General features: G+C 39.4%; 2 protein-coding genes across 2 annotated transcripts in view; one reads left to right on the plus strand and one right to left on the minus strand.

The window, feature by feature from the left end:
• Positions 1-3,305: 3,305 nt before the first annotated feature.
• Positions 3,306-3,617, minus strand: LOC132025970 (large ribosomal subunit protein eL37-like). Its single transcript, XM_059413932.1, has one exon. The coding sequence runs from the start codon at positions 3,615-3,617 to the stop codon at positions 3,306-3,308; it is 312 nt and encodes a 103-aa protein (XP_059269915.1).
• Positions 3,618-15,118: 11,501 nt separating this feature from the next.
• The window catches only part of RNF2 (ring finger protein 2), a 45,656-nt gene continuing 35,873 nt past the window's right edge, over positions 15,119-24,901 (plus strand). The window contains exon 1 of the mRNA XM_059412775.1: positions 15,119-15,394. The gene's annotated coding sequence lies outside the window, so the exon portion shown is untranslated. The remainder of the gene's footprint in view (positions 15,395-24,901) is intronic.

The raw sequence follows: 24,901 nt of genomic DNA on the forward strand, positions 1-24,901 counted from the left end.
AAGCAAGACATATCATTTACATGGTTTTTGTTTTCTTCCCTGTAGCCTGGAAGTGTTCAGAACACAATGACTGCTCAATACTTGTTTGAGGGAAGTTAAACAAATTAACCAATTGCTTTGGCAGTTAAAGACATACAATAGGATATTCAGGTAGTTTCTTTTAGGTATGTGTTTAGTTTCCTACTGGTAACTCCTTAAAGAGAAAGGGACCTTTTTCTGTGTTTTTTTGAGACTGTCCATGATCGCCCTAGCTTTGAGCAAATTAGCTCTGGCAGTCGATGCACACGAATGTGTACCCATGTGCATGTCTCCATAGAATAATCAGTTGTCTTGGGCTGTCCTCCTGTGATAGGAACTGTCTAAAATTGGCTAATTATTTTTTTAAAGGTGTCTTATCACATACATATATTGTAAAAATAAAATGAAAAGGAAATCACATGGGTTTTGAGAAATATATCTTTGCTCAATAAATGATTTTCCATTTCCCCTCAAAAAGTAGAGGAATGACTGCAGGTTGTTCCATATTGTGTTTTTTTTTTGTTGTTGTTCAGTCTGTTCCCAAACTAAAGCATTTATTATGAGAAACACTTTCCTCAATAATGATTTTAAAGTTTTTTTTTTTTTGTTTTTTTTTTTAATTTTTTTTTTATTTGACAGAGAGAAATCACAAGTAGATGGAGAGGCAGGCAGAGAGAGAGAGAGAGGGAAGCAGGCTCCCTGCTGAGCAGAAAGCCCGATGCGGGACTCGATCCCAGGACCCTGAGATCATGACCTGAGCCGAAGGCAGCGGCTTAACCCACTGAGCCACCCAGGCGCCCCTGATTTTAAAGTTTTAAAAAATGAAAAGATTACGTAACTATAGGTAGATTATTCGTGTTAGGCTAGTTTTTCTTCCCTTAGATGTACACCCTTAAATGTGACTTGAAAGAATGCATTTTTAAAAAGTTTCAGTTAAAAAAAAGCAGATGGCAGAGAAAGATGTATAACTGAATCTTAGCTATTAAAATTTGGTGTCTAAATTCCAGATGAGAACGAAGCAAACAGGAGTGTGTGCATTTTAACATTTACATACTAGAGCTGTATTTTCCAAAAATGTTTTGCTTTAGATTAAGCAGCAGTTACTCAGAAAATCCATGGTCTTTTTCAATATGAAAATAATTGCATTTCAAAAGCCAGAAGTTTCAACAACTTCCAGATTAAAAAATGACGTCTCAGTTAATTTGAAAAGATGACTGAAGAGCTTTTATTCTGTTATATAACTAGCATAAAAGGAAACTTCTGAACCACCACCAAGTTTTGATTCTCTACTTTCAAGCTGAGGTCACATTCCTCTCCCCTGTCTGTCTCGGTATGGCCTCTTCCAGTAAGTATACATCTGGTTTAAATTCCCACCATATGTGATAAATCAATGCATAACAGATAATAAATTTAGAAGACCATATTCCTATAGGCTTTGGCTTCTATTCTCTTAGCTTTTGCAAGTCTGATGATTTTTCCATCTTAGCTTATCTGTGTTAGAGTAATAAGAGAAGCCCAAAACACAGAATGTACTTTAGGACTAATAATTTATCTCCAAAGGCAATCAACAGGAAACTTGAAATGATTAATCCTGTATCTTTATGAGCTTTGAAAAACTGAGCCCAACATTTCATGACTTCTTATGCTATAGACCTTTTTATCCAATTATATTTAATAATTGGGGTTTATTATTAGTAAAATATAATGGTTATTCACTATTTGGATTATTTGCATATTTATTTTTTATTTAGTACAAATGTTTTTTAAAGACCTAGCACCATTATTACTAGTTAAAGGAGGGTCATCAATTGTGAGAAGGGATTTTAGAATAGTGGTTAAGGATATGGATTTGCCCACCCTATGACTTCAGGTGACTTAGTTAAGTACCAAAATGCATTAAACCTCACCTCTGTTTTCTAATCCATAAAATGGTAGTAATTATGGTAACTTCTTCCTAAAGTTGGCGTAAAGATTAAATGAGATAATGCTTCTAAAATACTTAGCACAGTAACTGACACATACAGAGATTATGAGACTGTTGGCTATAATCCAATAGCCAACAATCTCATAATGTAGCACAATGTAGTTGTGTTTACTTACTTTACTCTGTATGTGTAAGGTACTGTGCAACAACTTTTACTTACTGTCCTACAACTTTTTCTTTTACTTACAACTTACAACTGTTAGCACAGTTGTAAATTTACCTACAACTTTTTCATCGTTTTCAGGATAAAGCTAATATTGCCAAGACTGGAGTCCTTTGAGAGGTGCTGTCCCATAGTGTGTAATTAAAAATGGGCCTCCAGGAAGAATCATTCCTGTTGCCTTTCTTTTATTTACCTCATCACATCTGGTATGTGTCTGTGTCCCCTACTGGATGCCAGGTTCTTTAAGGAGAGGGTCTATGTTTTCTGTCTTTGAATTACTGAGTGTGGTCAGGAGTTATAGACTCTTGCGAAGGTAATGTATAAATGAATATGTATGCAAATATACTTAAAACATTAATATTACATTTTGAGTTATTTATGTGGTTTGAGTAATCATAAGGAGTAATTTCTTTTAACTCCCTTGGGTCTATAAAGTGATTTAGATATTATAGCTACAAATAAAAGGACAGTTAAAAATCATGTGTTGGGGGCCCCTGGGTGGCTCAGTGGGTTAAGCCTCTGCCTTCAGCTCAGGTCATGATCTCAGGGTCTTGGGATCAAGCCCCGCATCAGGCTCTCTTCTCAGCAGGGAGCCTTCTTCCCCCTCTCTCTGCCTACTTGTGATCTCTGTCAAATAAACAAAATCTTTAAAAAGAAATCACATGTTGTTCTCTGTTTACTTTTCAAAAAGGAGATCTAGCTTAGACATTTTATATTTGATATACTTATTAGACATCTAAGAAGAGGGGCTGAAAAGGGAATTGGATATAAGTTTAGAGACGTCCTTAAATTCCAGGAAACTTAGAGAAATCCGTAAGTTTGGAGAAAATTGAGAGTAGTTAACATATACTTACAGCCACAGTACTGAAGAGAATCACCCAGACAGAGGATATAAATTAAAAGGGGAAAAAAGTACTAAGACTAAACCTGGGACATTCCAAAACTTAGAGCTTGAAGTCATGATGTGAAGCCACAACAGAGACTGACCTGGAGAGGGTCAGAGGATCCAAGAAATTGGAACCAAGAAAAAGCCAATTATCACATGCTCAGCTCTCACTGACATTGGCTGTTGCTCGCATCTGTGTTGGGAGATTTTCACAAATTTGGTATGCTATTTTTTTTTTTTTTAAACCAGAACATTTATTGTATGACTAGTAGTTGAAATCCTTCAGATGAACTGGACTCTGCAACAGCAGCCCTCTTGGGCTTAGGTGTTGTTCCTTCATGGAACGCATGCCTGAATCTGCGGTCTACAATTTTTAGGTGCCTCCTCATTCGACCAGTCTCAGTGGTGTTTCTTCTTTTAGCCTTGGCACTCCAGTTACACTTTCCCTTGCGGTTGGCAGGATAGCCACCTTTGCCACAGGTGGACCTCTGAAGGTGGTAGGCCTTCGAACCCCAGCAGCGGCACAACGTGTGCGTCTTACAGCGATGCTTTCCAAACGATGACATCCCGTTTGTCTTCTTGTTTCCACAGCAGACATTCTCGGTATGCTATTTGGATCCATCTCTAGTTTTCCTAACGAACCCTCTGTTTCTCACAACCCTCATTTGATACTCTGCTCTGCATGTGTCTTCAGACTAGGCCTCTCCGAATCTTTAGGATCTAGAGTCAAGGTCAGGGGTATCCTTTTGCCAGTCTCCGCTAACACCGGCCATATTGGACTTTACCCTTATTCTTCATCTCACTTGTCATCCTCTCCTGGAGGAGAAGGAAAGATAGCTACTCTTGATGACCTGGCTTCAGACCCCCTGATTCAGCTTTCAGGTAGGTGTATTTTACCCCCTTAAACTTATTCTATGCCCCACTTTTTGGAGTTCCTTCTTGCCTGTGTATTTGCTCTGGGCATCTGGACACTTTGGACAACAACCTATTTTTTTCAGCCAGTTCCTGAGTTTATCTCTGCACAACCCCACCCCCATTCTACCCCAAATGCAATGACTAGTGTTCTTGCTTTGACCCCTTGGGTCATCTGATCCAATCTGGAGAGAGGTCAAGTCTCTTGAACCTGGCCTAACATACTGCCCAAGCTTTTCACCATATGGTGATCTCAAAAAGTCTAGAAACTTAGAATTCCCTGGAGTAGATGCATATAAGATGGAAAATTCAAATATGTGATTCTCAACCTACAATTTGTATTTGTTTCCAGTAATCACAAGCTAAATCAGCAGGAATTTCTGGAGGGAGTACTAGAAGTTTAATTAGCAAACAACATCTGATATTTCTCCTAGAGACTGTGGGATATAAATTAGTAGAAGAATAGAATTCCAAGATAATTATATAGGTCCTAGAACTCTTTTAAAGGGTTACTATTTGAGGGTTGTGTAATCATTGCTTGGACCCTGCTTAGCCTAAATTCTTACTAAGTAGGGTCAGGAATGTTTAGGGGAATGGAAATTGAAGTTTAGTAATAAGACATTAATTTCCTGATTTTCAAGGTCACTACACAACTGGAGCTCTAGAACCAAAGAATTTCCAAATTCTAGTTTTTCTGTTTGCTTTGGCTGATATTGCCTGATCTAGAACAGCTTTTTTTTTCACCTCCACCCTTCCTCTAATAATAGGTGGATATGTGCAGAAATTTCAATCATTTTTATTAGAGATTTACTTTTTTTTTTTTTTAGATTTTATTTGACAGAGAGAGAGAGACAGTGAGAGAGGGAACACAAGCAGGCGGAATGGAAGAGCAAGAGGCAGGCTTCCCACTGAGCAGGGAGCTAGACGCTGGGCTTGATTCCAGGACCCTGGGACCATGACCTGAGCCAAAGGCAGATGCTTGACGACTAAGCCACCCAGGTGCTCCTAGATGTTTACTTTTTACATGTAATTGTATCTTTACTTTTATGATAAAGTTTAATGTTTTATTTAAACATTATTTATTTATTTATTTATTTAAAGCTTAATGTTTTATTCCAGTGTGAAACATGCAGATGATACAGAAATTAAAAAATAATTCAGGGCGCCTGGGTGGCTCAGTGGGTTAAGCCGCTGCCTTGGCTCAGGTCATGATCTCAAGGTCCTGGGATCGAGTCCCGCATCGGGCTCTCTGCTCAGCAGGGAGCCTGCTTCCTCCTCTCTCTTTCTCTGCCTGCCTCTCTGCCTACTTGTGGTCTCTCTCTGTCAAATAAATAAATAAAATCTTTAAAAAAAAAATTCAGAAACTGAAAGTCCTCAAAAGATCTCTTTTCCTTAAATATAATTCCTCTTAATATTTTGGTGTATATTCATTTGAATATGTTTGTATTACAAAAATAGGATAGGATATTTGGTACACATTACATACATTGCTGAGAGACTTGACTTTTCACTTGATAATATATTTTTGATATCTTTCTATATCAGTACTTGTAGCTTTTTTTCCTCCAAGATTTTATTTAAATTCTGGTTATTTATCATATATGGTAAAATTTGTTTCAGGTATAGAATTCAGTGATTCATCATTTACATATAACACCCAGTGCTCATCACAAGTGCCCTCCTTGATACCCAGCACCCATTTAGCTCATTTCCCACCCTTCCTCCATCAACCCTCAGTTTGTTCTCTATTTTTTTTTTTTTAAGATTTTATTTATTTACTTGACAGAGAGATCACAAGTAAGTGGAGAGGCAGGCAGAGAAAGAGAGGAGGAAGCAGGCTCCCCGCTGAGCAGAGAGCTGATGTGGGGCTCGATCCCAGGACCCCGGGATCATGACCTGAGCCTAAGGCAGAGGCTTTAACCCACTGAGCCACCCAGGCGCCCCATTGTTCTCTATTATTAAGAGTCTCTCTTTTTTAATAATATTAAGATTTTGTTTTTATTTATTTATTTGACAGAGAGAGAGATCACAATTATGCAGAGAGGCAGGCAGAGATAGAGGGAAGCAGGGTCCCCCCTGAGCAGAGAGCCCAATGCGGGCCTCCATCCCAGGACCCTGAGATCATGACCTGGGCCGAAGGCAGAGGCTTAACCCATTGAGCCACCCAGGCGCCCCTATTGTTAAGAGTCTCTTATACTTTTTTTTTTTTTAAGATTTTATTTATTTTATTTGACAGAGAGAGAGAGATCACAAGTAGGCAGAGAGGCAGGCAGAGACAGAGGGGGAAGCAGGCTCCCTGCTGAGCAGAGAGCCGGATGTGGGGCTCGATCCCAGGACACTGAGATCATGACCTGAGCCGAAGGCAGCAGCTTAATCCACTGAGCCACCCAGGCGCCCCAAGAGTCTCTTATACTTTGCCTCTCTCCCCTTTCTTTTCCCTTCTCCTATGTTCATCTGTTTTGTTTCTTAAAATCCACGTAAGAGGGAAATCATGGTATTTGTCTTTCTCTGACTTATTTCACTTAGCATAATACACTCTAGCTTCATCTATGTCATTGCAAATGTCAAGATTTCATTCTTTTTGATGGCTGAGTAATATTCCATTGTATATGCGTGCGTGCGTGTGTGTGTGTGTGTGTGTGTGTATGTATACCACATCTTCTTTGTCCATTCATCAGTCAGTGCACATTTGGGCTCTCTCCATAGTTTGGCTGTTGTTGGTAATGCTCCTATAAACATCAGGGTGCATGCGTCCTTTTGAATCTGTATTTTTGTGTCCTTTGGGTTAATACCCAGTAGTGCAATTGTTGGATCATAGGGTAGTTCTATTTTTTTAAAAAATATTTTATTTATTTATTTGACAGATAGAGATCACAAGTAGGCAGAAAGGCAGGCAGAGAGAGGAGGAAGCAGGCTCCCCGCCGAAGCAGAGAGCCCAATGCGGGACTCGATCCTAGGACCCTGGGATCATGACCCGAGCCGAAAGCAGAGGCTTTAACCCACTGAGCCACCCAGACACCCCCTATTTTTAACTTTTTGAGGAACCTCCATGCTGTTTTCCAGAGTGGCTGCACCAATATGCATTCCCACCAACAATGTAAGAGCCTTCCCCTTCCCTGAAATCTTGCCAACATCTGTTGTTTCCAGTGTTGTTAATTTTAGCCATTCTGACAGGTGTGAGGTGGTATCTCATCATGGTTTTGATTTTTATTTCCCTGATGAGTGATGTTAAGCAGTAGCTTTATCTCATTCTTTTTAACAGTTATAAGATACGGTGTTGAATACTAAATTTTATTTAACCAATAAATAAATAAAATTTATTTAACCAAAAACAAAATTATAGTCAGATTTTTACAAATATAAGCAATGTAAAAATTAACATCCATGTATATAATTTCTTTGCACACTCGTGTGAGTACTTCTGTAAGATACATTCCTGGAACTGGATCTCTTAGGCTGAAAGATACACCCCCTCAAAATTTTGAGAACTACCAAGTTGCCCTCTTAGGGGGTTGTGTCATTTTCATGCACATCATTAATATATGTAATATATGTGTTCATAAACACAGACCAACAACTTGTATTATAATTGTGTGAACGTAGTAGGTAGAAAATTATGCCTATTCAAAGTTTCGCTTTCTAAGTATTGTTGTAATTATTAAACACTCTTTGTAAAATACGCAAAACAAGTATATTTAGTGACTGCTTTTTAAAAACTGTAGTTATTCTCATTACCTGAAGACATTCCAGATGTATCTTAGGAGCAAAGCCTATGCATACCCATAGATTATAATGTTTCAAGTATTGGGGCCCACTTAAAATGAATAATGACTGGCACTGAAAGATGAATACTAACATTGTGCCGTCATGCTACTTTCATTCTCTTGGGTGGGTTAGGGGGACATATTTCCATACAACAAATCTAGGCAAGTGAATGGGGGAGAAAATGCTAAATCTGGCTTGAGAAGTAATCAACTTTCAAGTTCCACTTGGAATATTGGGAATAATATATAGCATGTTAAACTTTTACTCTTGGTATGAAATATTAGTATGTTTTGACAAGACTCTTCAAAATCAACGTTCAAACTGAAGATCCACCGATAACAAACTTTCTTGTTGGTCATTATTCTTTTGGTGGGGTGGGGGGCAGCTGCAAGATACCACATGACATTCCTAACATGGGTTTTCCTGATCCAGGATTGTTCCTGGAGTATTCTGTACCACAGACAGCAATCAGTGGACATTTGGGCTCTCTCCAAATGTCCTCCTCATTGTCTCTCCAAATGTCTCTCCTCATTGTTTCTCTGTTCTTTTCCACTACAGAGCTCTGTATTTTCTGTATTTGTTGATAAAGATGGCTCTTTTCCCGTACCATAAATGGCATGGTGTCTACAGGTTATGTTTGCCATGTTCTTGTAATGCCGTTTGTATTCACTGTGTGTCAAGCCCCATGTTCAAGGCTGGGGTAAGGATATGGCCAAGCCTAATTGAAGAGCAAGTCAGGAAATGAATAGGTTGGCAAATAGCTAAGAACTGGATCATGTGGAAGAAGGGACAGCTGTGTTGAAGTCAGGCCCACAGTCGTCTTTTTAAATTTTAGGAAAGGGTCAAACCAGGACAGCTAATGTAATAAAGTCCAAGAGTGAAGTCGGAGACTAAGGATTTGTAAATGTCAAGAAGTCAATGAATTGAAAATACACGAAGAGCATCAGTACTGCCTTAAGACAAGAACTAATTAGATCATAGCTGTGAGTGTTGGAGAGGGATATAACAGTGTGTTAGGTCACCCTATATCCTTAACAGGATACTATGACAAGAAGGTTCTTTTGCAGTCATCTTTATCCCATACTTCATATGTGACAGATTTCATAATCCTTAAGGGACAATAGTTAATTCTGATCTCATAAGGATGGTCTGTGAAATGTTTATTTTAAAAATGATATAAATTTTGTACAGACTAAAATCCTTAAAAAATATCTCTTCCTGGGTGTAACACACAAAACCTCATTATTCTAGGTTGACCAGAATGGTTTTTGGATTTACCTGAATTATAACCTACTTTAGTGTCTTATTTGATGTATATTTTAATGGCTTGCTTCTGTAGAGTGTAAAATGCAAATGACCCAGCAGATGGATGGATACTGCAGGGGTTTCCAGATCTTAATGTAGTCTAAAATAAAACAAAATTTTCTTTGTATGGGTGGGAGTTGGCAGTTCTTTTAGATTCTTTACTAAAAACATTTCCCAGAAATGTATTAGATAAGAGATGTCTTTACCCTCCGCTCTCTCACCCCACAAAAACCATTCTAGCACCATGCTTGTTTTAAGTGGAAAAAATTAAAATGTCCAAAAAGGCAGTTTGAGCAGTTGTCATTTGACTTGAGTATTTTGCACTCTTCAGCTGTACTTTCCCATAAGGATCGTCCAGCTTTCTTCTCCCGAGAAATTTCCATTTTAGTTCTGAGTTTTGATCTTAATTATCTATTCCTTGTTAGCTTCCAGGATGATTCTTGGTGTTCCTATATCAACGCCAAGAAACAACTCTCTTCCCTTCCAGTAAACATTTTGAAAGGAAAATACTTTCAAAGTTCACTTGAATGGAATAAACATTTTTCATGTTAGAAAGCTTAAGCCAGTAATTTTTAAATCATACTTTAACTTATACTTGAAGTTGGATATCACAGTAATATTTCCCATTTATATGTCCCATTATTAACTACAAAGAAACAGTTGGCTATTTGTGTTGCATCAGAATGAAAACTTTTATTCTTTCTTTTGACTTTTCAAACATATGCTAGTTCATTATTTTAATAAAATGCACTACCAGATGTTAGGCAGAATGTGGCCACATCTGGGACACATAAAATACCATTCCAAGTCTCCAAAGGAGGGAAGTAGCAGTATTGTGTAGTTCTCCCCAAAAGTCTAACTTGCCCATCTCATTTAATCTATTTAACTTCTTCAAGTTGAATCGTTAAGAGTAGCACCAATTATTTGGGTTGTCTTGGGAATATAAAGAGGAATGAACTAAAACACCAAGGGAAAAGTCACAAGAAGACATGCACTATGCTGAAATACAAATAAAACTTCACTAAAGCCTGTGGCTACAGCTATATTTTTTCAGCTGAAGAGGTTGTAAATCTTGAGTTGCTGGCTTCCTGAAGTCACCTTGAATTATAGGTCTCTTTAGGCCTTTCTACAATGTCCCTACTTAAGTTGACCCCTTCAAAGAAAGCACAACACATCTAAAGGATGGCAAATAAAGAATTTTTTTTAGGAGATATATTTTGACAACAGTAAATATATAGATGGTGATTAAATCCCAAGCTATTCCTGTTTTCTAACCCAACTTTTAATTTTGTTTTGTTTTCATAAAGCAAACTTTTCCTAAAGGTTTTTATTTATTTATTTGACAGACAGAGATCACAAGTAGGCAGAGAGGCAGGCAGAGAGAGAGAGAGAGGGGGAAGCAGGCTCCCTGCTGAGCAGAGAGCCTGATGTGGGGCTTGATCCCAGGACCCTGGGATCCTGACCTGAGCAGAAGGCAGAGGCTTTAACCCACTGAGCCACCCAGGTGCCCCTGTAAAGCAAATTTTCTAAGAAAACAAAACCAAGACCTGCTGGTTTTCTGTCAATGGATCAAGTTTACACACTTATATTTAACATCATCCCTAGCTTCTTAAAAATAGACCACACTGAGGACTGGAATAATACTAGTGTTGAGAGGAAGCTCTGGAGATGTTTCTCTTATATGCTGCTTACCCATTAGAAAGAAAGAAAATGCTGAAGTTTAGTATGCAGCATTGAGCGGGAAGGCACCTGTGGTACGAAGGTAAGGTAACCCCCAGCTTGAATTCAGATGACCTAGGTTTGAGTCTCAGCTCTGCCACTTATGAGCTCAATGTCTGCAAAAGCTAGTTAACCACAGAAGTCACATTTTCCTTGTCTATAAAGTAGGAATTATACCTTGGAGGGCTGAACTGAGGATTCTGTGAAATAATTAATATAAATGTGCTATAGAAACTGAGACATACATAGTTTATCGGTAACAAGCTATTGGTGGCCTTAAATCTTCATTTTAGAAAAGCAGGTTAACAATCAGATATTTGGAGCACAACTGAAAAGAAATCCATATGGTATATATAGAATAGGCCGGCATATATTCCCATTTCAAACACACTGCCTAAATAGAGAAAGATTCTGCAAGGACTAACAGCAATCTTAATAGAAATTTCTGCTTGTCAGTGATAAAACTGAGGCAAACCCAGCTCATATGCACTGCTCTATTTCATTACACACTGAGATCAAAGATTCGTCTTTCATTCTTTTAACACCTATTTATTGAGCATCTAGTATATGGGCCTAGCATCACACTAATCTCTAGGTATACACTGGTGGACAGGATTTCTGTTCTCAAGGAACTTATGTCCTACTTACATTTGCATATTTATTCCAAGAACTTGGCAAAGTGTTGGCACATAGTTGATGCTCAATAAACGTTGGTTGAGCTAAACTAATCTAATTTTGTATCATTACCATAGCAGAAAGCCAGTAAAGCTGTGAATTTTGTGATCAGAAATGATTTCTATACTCAGTTCACCATGTGATTAATAGGGCACACTTCTCAAGTTTTGAGGGAAAATAATCTTTTTTTTTTTTAAGGTAAACTCCACCCCCAACACAGGGCTGAAACTGACAACCCCAAGATCAAGAGTCGCATGATCTTCTGACTGAGCCAGCCGGCCACCTCAAAAAGAATCTTTTTAACCTAGAGTTCATGGAGTCATCTACCTATAGTATGATACTTGTATTATGTAGTGTTAGCATTTTCCTACTGAAGATATGATTATTACCTTCAATTAGTAATGTAACATGGGTGCAGAGTATTAGTAGGAAATGTTTTTAGGGTAATATCCCTTAGGTCAGGTAAAAAAGTTAGCAAAAGGAATGTAGTTTGGATATGTCAATCACTAGACAGACTGACATTGATTTAATATACAACTAAAACAAAGGGGAAGAAAATGGCAAGTCCATTCTATTTACATGGTAGTCAATTCTTTTTTTTTTTTTTAAGATTTTATTTATTTATTTGACAGACAGAGATCACAAGCAGGCAGAGAGGCAGGCAGAGACAGAGAGAGGGGGAAGCAGGCTCCCCGCTGAGCAGAGAACCCCATGCGGGGCTCGATCCCAGGACTCCAGAACCCTGACTTGAGCGGAAGGCAGAGGCTTTAACCCACTGAGCCACCCAGGTGCCCCATGATAGTCAATTCTTAACAAGCACAGAGAGTTTACTTTTGGAAGCATAACTTCCAGTTATGGAATAAAACTTCTTGGGAGTTTTTTCAAAATATATAGGAGCTCACTGGTGGGGCCGGGATGGGTGACATTAGTATTGTTCACCAATATCCCTACTTCTGACTTGGTTCAAGGACTCAGTCTCTATGCAGATGGCAGAGGCTTTGTAACTAGTTTAGGTCAGTGAAATTCTACCAGTAATGTGTGTGTGTGTCTAAATTTTTTTTTGCAGTAATGTGTTGTGTGTTTTTTTTTTTCTCCAATATAAGGCTATGAAAAGTTCATTGGGATTCTTTCATCTCTTCCTCTTCCACAGGGAATCAGCTGCTATTATCTAGGTGAGATAGTTACAGAACAGTGGACCCTCTGTCAATCTGGTTCATGGAGTGACTGGAACAGAGGGCGTTTGATCCATATGAAGCATGAACAAGCAATAAATGTCTGTTGTGTTAACGCATGGAGATTTTGGAAACTTTATTATGATACCATAACAAAATCTTTCCCGATTAATATAGTCACGGGTGGCGTATAGCACTTTCAATGCCAAGTTTTTGAGTAAGATAAAATAGATAATATGAGTTCCATTAATTTGACAGTCGTGTCTTTCATATTAAGGATGCTAGCCTGAGGTCTAGCTTTTTAATCACATTTAATCCACATATCCCATAAGTTTTCCATTTCCCACTAATTCTCCTGTGAATCTTTTAAAAGTACTATATTTAACTTTTATCCATAAAGTTCCCATGCTTTCAACAAATGATCACTTTTCGCAACATCGATTGAATTTCTTAATGTAACCATACACCATTATCTTCACAGGCATAACTGGAGCAAAAGGTTCCGAATTATGAAGACACAGGCAGTTGTCATGAGTAAAGAAGTGATGGTTCTGCAACCGCACTATCTTTAGAAAGTGGACCATTATAGGAAGGGAGAAGAAGAAGCATGCTTTGATTGTAGTTCTCCCTTGACTTACGACAAGGCTACATCCTGCTAAACTGGTGGAGGTTGAAAACATCATAGGTCAAAATCCAGTTAATACACCTAAACCTACTGTCATCATAGCCTACCTTAAACGCGCTCAGAACACTTAGATTAGCTACAGTTGGGCAAAATCATCTCACACAAAGTTATTTTATAATAAAGTGCTGAATAGCTCATATAATTGAATATTGTACTGAAAGTGAAAAACAGAATGGTTGTATATGGGTACAAAGTGATTGTATCAGATTTTACCCTCTTGATCGAATGGCGGACTGGAAGTTGTGGCTCAGTGCTGCTTCCCAGTATCACAAGAGTATCCTATTACATATAGCTAGCCCAGGAAAAGATCAAAATTCAAAACCTGAAGTAGTTTCTACTGAACAGTATCACTTTCAACCACTGTTAGGTTGAAAAGTCCTACATGGAATTGTAAGTTGGGACCATCTGTATTTTGACTTTTTTTTTTTTTCATACTGGAGAAAGAGCTTGACCTTGAAGATCTTATAGAGTCTGAGAATTGTCCTTCCTTCCTTCCTTTCTTCCTCCCTCCCCCCGCCTTTTCTTTGTTTCTTTCTTTGTAAGTAGGGGATTCCAAGCTCAATGTTGGGCTGAACTCACCACCCAGAGTTCAAGAGTTTAATGCTCTACCCACTGAGCCAGCCAGGCTCCCAAGAATTGTCATTTCTATTTAAAGCTATAGACAGTGAAAATTTTCAAGTCACTGAAAAAGAATAATGTTTTGCTTTATTGGATCGTTAGGTAGGATACATAATGTGTTATCTTTAATATTTTAATACCTGTCTTCTTTCTTTCTACCCATCCAAAAACTATCTGCCAAAGTACTAATCAAATCCTAGCTCCTTATGAAATCTTCCTTCCACACACCAGCTGTAATTGATCCCTTTCTTTTCCAAAATCCTAAGTAAATTCATACCGTTTATTTGGCATTGCTTGGAGAGTTTCAGAAAGTTCAAAAACTGGAAAAGACCTAAGAATTACCCAACACAATATTCTCATTTTGCAAATGAAGAAAATTCAGTTCAGAGAGGTTATGCAATTTAAGTCTCATGGTTAGAGACACAGTGGAGGCTATAAACCTAGTTTTATAGGGTGGTCCATTTCTTTATGTCACAAATGCCTTCATATTTACTGTCTGATTTTGTGGATTATCTTTTTAAGAGAATAGGACATCTCACCAATAGCATACCCTGAGGTCAGGGAACTCTTTCGCTTAAATTCTTCAGTGCATCGCTTAATTTGTACGCATTTCACATTAATTTTTTTGGCTAATTGTTTGTGTTTTAGGTGATGATGACATCTACTTAATCTATTACTTCTCATATTCTCACGTTCAGAAGATAATACTGGAAGGGGCCAAGAAGGAAGAAAACAGCAAGGTGTAATAGAGCTGATGAAAACGATCGGAATACTTACAGACGTCCAACAATGTACTTCTAGAATAGAAGGTCATTTACCCTGTAATAATTACATGTTGTAGGGTCCCTCTGCCAGGATGGTAAGTGTGTGTCTGTTGAACGGGGAGGCAGGCAGCCGAAGTTCAGGTGAAGTTCTAGGGCCGAATGCCTAACGAGGACGTCTGCCGGGTGGGATGGGAGGAAGAACGGGAGGCAGTCACAGACAGCACAGCTCCCAGCCCAAACCCTAAATGCCGGCCGACGAGGGGTAATGGGTGGGCCGAAGCCGGGGCAGAAAGCTCCAGCAGCCTGAAGCTCGAGAACGAGGCCGCGCCGTCGACATCCGGGCGTTGCCCGGGGGCTGCGTCGACCCCGCCGAGGGCGCCGAGGGGCGGGGCCGGCCGGCCCGGGGAGGGGCGGCTCGCGCCCTCCAGGCCAGCACGCGGCGGCGCCCCCTCCCCTCGCGCCGCGGGCCTCCCCGCGCGGTGTACGTCCGCGTCCCGCGCCTCCGCCCCCTCGCTGGCTCGCTCCTTCCCGCCCTCCCCGCAGCGCCGGCCGAGCCGGCTTCCCTTCAGTCTCTCATGAATATTGAGCGGCCCCTGTTGTATTTCCCGAGCTCCATTGCGGAAGCCGAGGCTCGCCATATTGTGCGGCGGCGCCGGCGGCCGCGGCGGCTTGTACCTGAGTCTCGGTCTGGCCGCGGCCGGCTGAGTCCCGGGCTGGGGCAGGAGCCGGTGAGTGGGGCGGGCGAGAAGGCGAAGGGCCCGGAAACTGCGGGCCGGGACGCGCGTCGGCTCGGCGGGGCTGCGGGCGGCTGACGGCGGCCCGGGGGCCGGGGGTGTGTTGCCCGCGGGGGTGTGAGGGGAGATGGCGCCGCCGCCCCCGGCCGCTCTCGGGGCGGGGATGGTGGGGGGAGGCAGCTTCTCATTGTTCCCGTTCTTCAAGGGTCCGGCTTGCGGAGGACCCCGTGGGCGAAGCTCAGGGATTGAATTCCTTCCTTCGTTGGGAACCCCTTGCTGTCCGCTCCTCCGCGGAGGCCGGGGCCACTCTGCGGCCCCCTCGCCTCTCGGGGCGGGGGCTCCAGCCTCTCTGAGGGGCCTCTCCGAGGCCAGCCGCGTGGACTGCGGGGTTTTTCCTCCGGGCTTCCCCTCGCTGCCCGGCAGTCTGTGTCTACACCGTGGGGGTGGGGTAGGGGCGCTTTGTGCGGAATGCCCCCTTTCCCCCCCGCGGGGCTGGAGTCTGGGTTCGCTGGTGGAGGCGCTCCTCGGCGTCGGGGTTCCTTGTGGGCTGCGGGGAGAGCCCCCCCGGGTTAAAACATTCCTGGAGTGCCGCCTGCCTGCCCGCGAGTATCTGTTGCTGCTCTCTGAAACCGCGAGGTTGCCCCGGAGGAGTCGTGGGGGGAGGGGGTGTCTTGGTTTGTTTCTGATGGAAGCCTCGCGTTTTGAACCCTGTCGTTGACGCCGAGATCTTCGGTATTGGGTGTCGCCAGGGAACCGTAGACCTGGTTGTCAAGAGACTTTGCCTCCTCTGGAAGTAGCTTCCTTGCTCCCGGAGATACTGTTAGTAAAAATTGGTCTTTGAAACTTCCGAGGTTCATTCCGATTATCCGCCCGCTGAGACCTTTATGGTCTTCCGGTCTTTAGACCTTTTTGGGGTATATACTGCATGGCTGTCAGAAAGTTTGAGAGAATGTGTGCCTTTAAGGGGTAAAGTGGCTTGAAAATGTTAGGTTTCCTTGAGGTGTCTGAATAAATTTGCTGTAACAGGATAGGTTTGCATTCAGTGTTTTGGTAATACGCTTTACTTTTAAAAATTAAAAAAAAAATTGAGACGTGGGTTGGATGTTTTAGACTGAGCATTATGTTTAAAACTCATGTCTGAGTGATTTGCATTACATAATCTACTTTTGGTGAGTTCCAAGACGATAAGCTGGAATACTTAGTGTAATTGGTAGGTAATCTACTTTCCCCTTTTTGCATTGGGGTATAGTTGTTGAATTTTTTAATAACTTAGATTGGTGTCAGATCAGGCTTCTTACAGTAAATATTTGACCCTTTGATTTACAAAGAATTTAAATGGCAGCAATAAGATTTTTGGTGATCCCCCCCCCACCCCCGGAATTTATACTTGTCACAATCAACAGGTATCTTTTAAAATCTGGATTGTACATTTAACGTGTTCAAAGCAAAATGATGGGTGGTTTTATAAGACTCCATTTTCCAGCGATAGCACAGCAAATATGGCCCCTTACTTTTTCTGAAGATTTGAGTTATTTCCTTCAGGTACACTTGTGGAATCCTCCTTGAGGTTAATTATAGTATGTATGAGAGTGATTTGGAGAATTTATGAAGGAGAAGTGCCTGAATAGGCTAGCCTGAGTATTTTAAAAATAAGCTTGTGGTCCTCATATGTGCTGCACTGAAAATTTTCAAATTAGAGCCACTAATATTATGTAGACAATGCACACATTCAAAATACTGAGACATTTTGAGAATTTTGAGTTTTTCTCTGCCTGTATTGAGCACTCAGCTAGTTCCTAGGTTTGTGTGGATAGAAATACTGTATAGAGCAGGTCAGCAAATATCTTAGGAATTTCATTTTTGTATTATTGACCTTTAGTGTGTAGTGTGAGGTCATTCTCTGATTTATTCATGATTTGTGTTTTTATTATGTGGTCTTTGGAGTAAAGGTGATTTATGTCTAATGAATAATATATAACCAGATGTTTCAGCGACAGTTTCATTTCTGTACATTAAGCAAAGAAGCATAATTCCTTCCACCAAGAGAAGTGAGTTAACATGAAAATGTACTTTATTAAAGTTATGGACACATTTTTAGTATGACTTAAAGCACTCATAATTTTGTGGCAACTCATTTATTAAGTCTGGGGAAACTAAACAATGCATCACGGTTTGCCATTTTTAGAAAAGGAAAAATACTGTCGGATTATGTATGTTCTGCTCACATACAGATCTACATTGAGTGTTTATTACACTTGGTGTGAAGGCCTTTTTATTAGACACATTATTCAATTTCATTTTTTCCCCATTTCTCTGAAATCCTAGTTAGCATAGTAACTTACTGAATTTTTTTTTGCATTTAATTGAACAGATCCCCATATAATGGGGGGGCGGTGCAGAGGTACAATAACATTTGCCCTGTCCTTTCCCTCTCTGTAGGTCAAGATATCCTATTTATCCCCTTCATCCCTAGGTTTCCATGTAATGTGTCAGATGGGTCCTTGGGTATTTCTTGTTGAAAGGAATAGAGCTTGGTTGATTTTACATGGACGTACTGACTATGGTAATACAACTCTTGGCGCATAAAGAGAAGGTGGTGTTAGTATTTTTACATCGGTAGCAGGAGCTAGGTAATGAGTCCCTGACTTTATAGATGTAGGTGGTAAGGGAAGTAGGTGGCCCACGATCCATTTTTATGCTACTTGGAGGAACTCCAGTAGAATTGGCATTGGATTTTCAAGTTTAAAATTCTTTTCACTTCTCTTTTGCCTTACAGATGTTATAGGCAGGTGAAGTGGGCTAGTATGTCTGGGCCTAGTGATACTCTATGTTGGAAGCTCAGCTGTGAACATTACTAAAAATTACAGGAAGGATTCCTGTTGTTTGCATTTGCTTTCTCCCATTTCATTTGGAAATGGATTAACAGTGTGTTTGCTGCTTCTCCGTATCTTCCATTTTGTCATAATTAAAAATATAAGTTTGTTAGGTACAATAATGAAAGATTATTTTTGTAGCTCACCTTAGATTAAATTGTCTAATGAGGCTATTTTATTAAGTAACAGACCATATGAAAGCCATCAGAGCATTTTGGTCATTGATTTTCAACAGATGTGTTGATTATGGACTCTCCTGCAAGGGGGATTTCTTTTTGTTACTATGCTACAGAGTGCCGTTGCATTTTATGAAGAGGTTAGATTCTAAAGTTGATGCATAAAGTGAAAGTCACACGTGGTAAAAAAAAGAAAATGATTTCTTGAAAATCCCTTAGGAAGGGAGAACAATATGCCAATAAATCTAGATTATCTTTAGTGTTGGAAAAGATTAGTGTTCAACAAAAGAAACAGCTTTCTATTGCATTTGGGACCATATTGAACAATGAAATATGTATTTTTTTTTAATTTTTAAAATCTTTATTTACTTTTTAATATTTTTATTTTAAAGGTTCTATTTATTTATTTGAGAGAGAGAGAGAAAATGAGAGAGGGCAAGCACTAGAGGGGGACAGTCAGAGGGATAAGCAGACCCCCTGCTTGAGTAGGGAGCCTGATGAGAACTGATCCCGAACTGATCTGGGGACTCCAGGATCATGACCTGAGCTGAATGAAGGCAGTTGCTCAACCAATTGAGCCACCCAGGTGCCCTTTATTTTCTTTTTAGAGTAAGCTTTGTGCCTAGTTTGGGGCTTGAACTCGTCCACAAGGTCCAGAGTCGCATGCTCCACCAACTCTACCAGCCAGGTGCCCCTCCAAAAATGTATTTAAATGTAAGAATCACAGCATGGTCATGCTTATGTGAGTAGACGCTTGTGCGAGCTGAGACCTTTGAAGAGCGGCAGGTGAGCTTTTACCATCTCATATTTTCTGTAGGATATGAGCTCTAGTAAAGGGAGATGGTTTTGTGTGTTTAGAATACCTTGTGCTATTTAAATAATTCTCATTTCCTTTCTTTTTTTCTTTCCAAGTTGGATAGTTTAAAACACAAAAGTGGAATGATTTTTGTGGTGCACCTCAACAAATTTTTAAAAGATTTTTAAGTAATCTCTATACCCAAGATGGGATTTGAACTCAGTCCTGAGATCAGGAGTTGCGTGCTCCACCAACTGAGCCAGCCAGGCACTCCTTAGCAGACAAATCTAAAGGGTTTTGAGTTATCCTTTATAAAATAGATTTTATCTATAGGAATAATTCCAAATTTTCTTAACTTTTCAGTGAAGGTGCAAGATCTCTAAAAGGAGAGCTGTTTGATAGTGTATTAGTCCTAGTAGAGAAAACAGTAACTTGAGTAAGAATTTCAGCAGAGGAGTTTTAATGTGGGGAGTTGGTTGGATGGTTTTAAGAGCAAAAAGAGAACATTACAGTGTAATTGACCTAAGAGCTCAGGAAAAAAAGAGTCCATTGGCCTGGTTCTGAACCTTTGAGGAGGTCACCATTCAGCTGCTGATCAGTTTCTGCAAGTACCTAAAAGTACCCAGAGTCGCTGGAGACTAAAAACTGTTGTTTCTGCCAGGGTGAGGGGCTGCAGTTGCTGCTGCTGCCAGGAACTGGAAGCAAGTCCTTTCACCCCTCTTTTTGCTCTCCAGTTTTCCTTTTACTACCTCCACTGTTGAAGCCTAACAGGGAGAGCTGGCAGAAGAGTACGTGAAATAAAATTGTGCAGTCTCAGCCCCAGCGCCAAAGTGCGGTATCTAGAATGGTGGTTTTGGAGTTGAGAGAGTGAGTAAATGATCGGCACAAAATAGTGTAGGTTAAAGTACAATAATTTAAATAGGGATTTTTGTCCTTACCTTGCCTGCTCAAAAAACATGTGTTGATTTTCTTCTGTGTGCCAGACCCTATTCAAGGGGTTAGGGGTAGAAAATGTATTGAACAAGGTCTCTGTCCTTAAGGAATTTAGAGTCTAAGTAGGGATGACAAATAAACCATCTTACAGTGTGTTAAATGCAATAACAGACGAGTGATGTGCTTTGAGAACCCAAAGGACCTTGCAACCTACTTGCCTCTTTGCCTTCTTAAACTTAATGACTACTATTTTTATTTTGTATCTTGATCAAATCCAACTTTATTCTCTCTGCTGTGTTCAGCTCAACTATGAAGGCTCTTTACCGGAGATACCACAATATTGTTATGTAGTCAGAATCATTACTAGTTAAGCATTTCTGTGTGCCGTATTGATTTAGATTGTAAAGCTATCACTTTCTCCGCACTTTTAGCCTAGCCTTGTGCAGTAACATAGAAGATGTTTGAGAAATTTTGTTTTTGCAGTAGATGATGGGAATTAAAATGTGGATTATTACTTTGCAGACATTGTTTCTTCCTTCCAAGGTCATTAGAAAGTAGTTTTGAGTAGAGTGTTTTTTGATTTTACAGATGTGAGAGTTGAAAGATTAAAATAATTGGTTAACTTAACCTGTATAGTACCAGCAGCTGATCTAGAAATAGGAGTTTGGATTTTTTATTCCAGAGCCAGCAATTTTGGCAGGGATTCATTTAATGGCTAAAAAAAATCCTCTTCTACACCTCTCATTATTTTATAGGCTAATAATCTAAAGTCTCACAGTTACTTCTGGCAGAAAGACAGGCTCCTCATTTTATTTCCTAAAAATATGATCAGTTTCTTTTTATGTTGTTCTTTTTAATTATCCATTTTTTGTCTCCTTTTTTCCCCCTATTCCATTTGTTACTTACTACTGTCTCTATTAGCTATTGTAAAATATGCAAATCTGTAGTATTTCATTTTGACTTCTCTTAGAATAGTGTTCTGTTTGTTTCTACTACCATACACATACTATTAACTTAAATCAACTTAAAACCAACTGATTCTTCACTTTTAAAAAGATGTATGCCTCCATGCCAGTAATTGCATTAAACCTTCACTATTTACACTATTTGCTATATAGAGTCCAATTCAGTCTGGGACTGCTGTCTTGGAATCCGGCCAAATGTTTTATAGGAGGCTTTACTATATTACAGAAAGGGTAGTGTTGTGTATAGTGTGGAAAGAGTTTCAGAACTGAAGGCCAGGAGTCTTGGTTTCTAGGTCTGGTTTCACTACAAGCAAGATTATTGGCCTTTCTGTTTTCTATTTAAAAAAAAAAAAATGCCACTCTTGCTGACCTCACAGATTATTTGTAAAGACATAAGAGGTAGTATAGGTAAAAGGTTTTGTAAACAGCAAAGCACATTGCAAATATATGGCGTGTAGGTGAAGAAAGAGAGACAGAGATGGATTAATCTCTGGCATAGATCCTGGTTATAGTTCTGTGTCTACTTTCAGGGGAGTTTTCTTATTTCAAAGTTGTTAGGGTGGAATGGAGTGTGGGAGGAGTTGTGGATGTCTCCTAACCCTTTCCCCAAGTCTAGTTTATGGTATAATATTCTCTCCCCCTTAAATAATTGCATTTTAAGGTTGACCTGTCTCATTAATTTCTTTACACCAGGGTCAGATATCTTCCTTATATCATTAGGTAGTAATATCCCAAGCTTTACTTACACATTAGGAGCAAAACTACCACTTTGTAGATTACTTAAATGACAAGGACCTGGGAGAGTAGGGGAAACAGATTGTATTACTGTTTTGACTGGAAACTACTCTAGTGGTTTTGTTTTACTTATTTGTTATTTTATGATATCAATTACAGAAAATATCTGCTTTTCACAATACACTTAGCAAAATTAGAAAATATATCTCTTGTTTACTTTTAATGAACTTACCCTCTTATCCTTGTTCTTAAAAATTTTAATTGGCCTATTTGTGAAGAAAACATGCCTCTTTGAATTAGTGGAAATATGCCTTTTTCTAGCTTTTTTATTTTTATGAGGTACTGTCCTCCAGGAATGTTGTCTCATGTGGCTATAAAGTAATGAAATATGTTAAAGACTCTTGAACATTGATAGTTGAGTATTGTCTAAAATATTAAGACTCAGTTTCTCTGTCCTTATGTTATTATAATTGTTTATGTTTGTATTTAAATGTAGGTCTCATTTCCAGTTTGGGTTAACCAGTGATAAATTACCAGTGTAGCCTCCTGAAATACTTTTTTTCTTAGTAGTCTCCATAACTTTTGGAAAGGTAATACTATAAATGTATAGATAACATGACAATCAATACTAGTTTAATTTCTTCTGAAACCTTTTGGATAATCTGTTGCAGTAATTGATTTAGGAAAATTAAGAAGACAATATTGGTGAGGGAAAAAAGTGTCACACAGTAACCTAGCTGTTTTTCATTTCTTTTTTTTTTTTTTAAGATTTTATTTATTAATTATTTGAATGAGAAGAAGCACACGCATGTGTGAGCGTACGGGGAAGGGCAGAGAGTGAGAGAATCTCCGAGAGCTGACTCTGGGCTAAGCATGAGCCTATGTGCTGCTCTGTCTCAGGAATCTGAGATCTTGATCTGAGTCCCCCAGGTGCTTCATGTTATTCATCTCTTAAATGGATTGTTTTTAGTTTTAATACTCATGTTAAATATTTCTTGGTCCTTTAAAAAATAGCTTAGGAGCTGATGGGAAAATTGATAATGTATTGAATTTTTTTTTTTAAATTAAATATAGTTTCAGTCATCACTTTAATTTTTTTAAGTGTATTTTTGGGGGCATTTTAAGAAGAAAGTTAAAAATCATGTTTTCAGTACTCAGTTTTAATTCCTCTTAAATTTTGATGTATTTCTTTTTGGAAATTTTATCTTTTGGTTTTCGTTTTGTTTAAAATGTAGTTTAGACTGATTTTATATTATGGACCTGAATTTATGTGTGTTTTTAAATTCTTTTGATATCACAAACATTTTCTATGCCATAACCAGTCTGGTAATATGATACCTCAGATGGATTTAACAGTGGTTGGATCGTGGGGTTCCTTTTAGCTTTGTATTTATGTTGGTTGTAGGAAAGTCCAGAATTCATTGTGACAGCCAGATCAAAGTAAACAAGCAATATTTTGGTCTCCATAAATTCACAAGAATCAATCTCTAATCCTTGGCAGTAGCTTTGTTGCAGTATAGCTGATGAAAACTGAGAAGGATTAAGAGCAGATAATCTCTGGTTTTTCTGTTTATTAGGTTTTGGAATTCTTTTTTGGAGCTAAGTGTTCTTAGCCTTCAGTTCTGGGCTCTCTTAAGGCACCATTATTCTGAGATTTAGGGCATGTGTTTTGTGTATGGTATCCCACCCCGCCTCCCACCCCCAACATGAGAGTTCCTAACTTTTTTCAGATTCTTAATGGAGTTGTGGATTCAAAAGTTAAGAAATGTGGACTTAAAGGATTTCGTTAAAAAGTGGATGTAGAGGGAAAGCTGTACAAAAAGTGCCTGCAAACAGTATCTTGTGTTGAATTAATGTCAGTTTTCTTTTTTGTTCATTGTTTAATAATATAGAATCAGTTTTGCTTATGAACGGGTGATTTCACTATTTTAGCTACTTACATCTTTTTTCTAAAAGATTTTATTTTTAAGTAATCTCCCAACATAGTGTGGGGCTTGAACTCACAACCCCAAAAAACCAGTAGGTTGCATGCTCCACTGACTGAACCAGCCAGATACCCCAAGTTTTTATTTTTCTATTTATTTATTTGTTTATTTATTTTTAAGGATTTTATTTATTTGAGAGAGAGAGAGAGAGAGAGACAGAGTGAGAGAGTATGAGAGGGGAGAAGGTCAGAGGAAGAAGCAGGCTCCCCATGGAGCTGGGAGCCCGATGCGGGACTCGATCCCAAGACTCCGGGATCATGACCGGAGCCGAAGGCAGTCGCTCAACTAACTGAGCCACCCAGGCGCCCATCCCAAGTTTTTATTATAGTATTATATGGTTTTCTCTTTTTAACATTATTTGAACTCACATTAAGATTACCAAAGTGTAATTGCTAGTAAGTAGCTTTTAAAAAATATTTTGATATATACATATTTAAATATATTTTCATTGCTGATAAGGAACTCTGCCTTAATGGACATAAGATATATACATCTGTACACTACCTAAAACATGTTTATTTTATAAAGAGGTTAAATCTTTTTTTTTTTTTTAAGGATTTTATTTATTTATTTGACAGACAGAGATCTCAAGTAGGTGGAGAGGCAGGCAGAAAGAGAGAGGAGGAGGAAGGCTCCCCGCTGAGCAGAGAGCCTGATGCGGGGCTCGATCCTAGGACCCTGGGATCATGACCCGAGCTGAAGGCAGAGGCTTTAACCCACTGAGTCACCCAGGTGCCCCTAAAAATGTTAAATCTATATATTAACTCAGAACCATGTTGATTTCCAGTATTGATGAGCTGTGCCAATTTTTGCTGCTTTAATGAACGTAAAGATTATGCTAATCTTTTAAAAAAGATTATTTATTTATTTGACAGAGAAAGAGAGAGAAATCACAAGTAGGCAGGCAGAGAAAGGAGGGGAAAGCAGGCTCCCTGGTGAGCAGAGAGAAGAAGCAGGGCTTGATCCCAGGACCCTGAGATCATGTCCTGAGCAGAACCCACTGATCCACCCAGGCACCCCTATGCTAATCTTTAGATT

Source organism: Mustela nigripes, chromosome 10 (assembly GCF_022355385.1).
Source record: "Mustela nigripes isolate SB6536 chromosome 10, MUSNIG.SB6536, whole genome shotgun sequence".
Taxonomy (NCBI): domain Eukaryota; kingdom Metazoa; phylum Chordata; class Mammalia; order Carnivora; family Mustelidae; genus Mustela; species Mustela nigripes.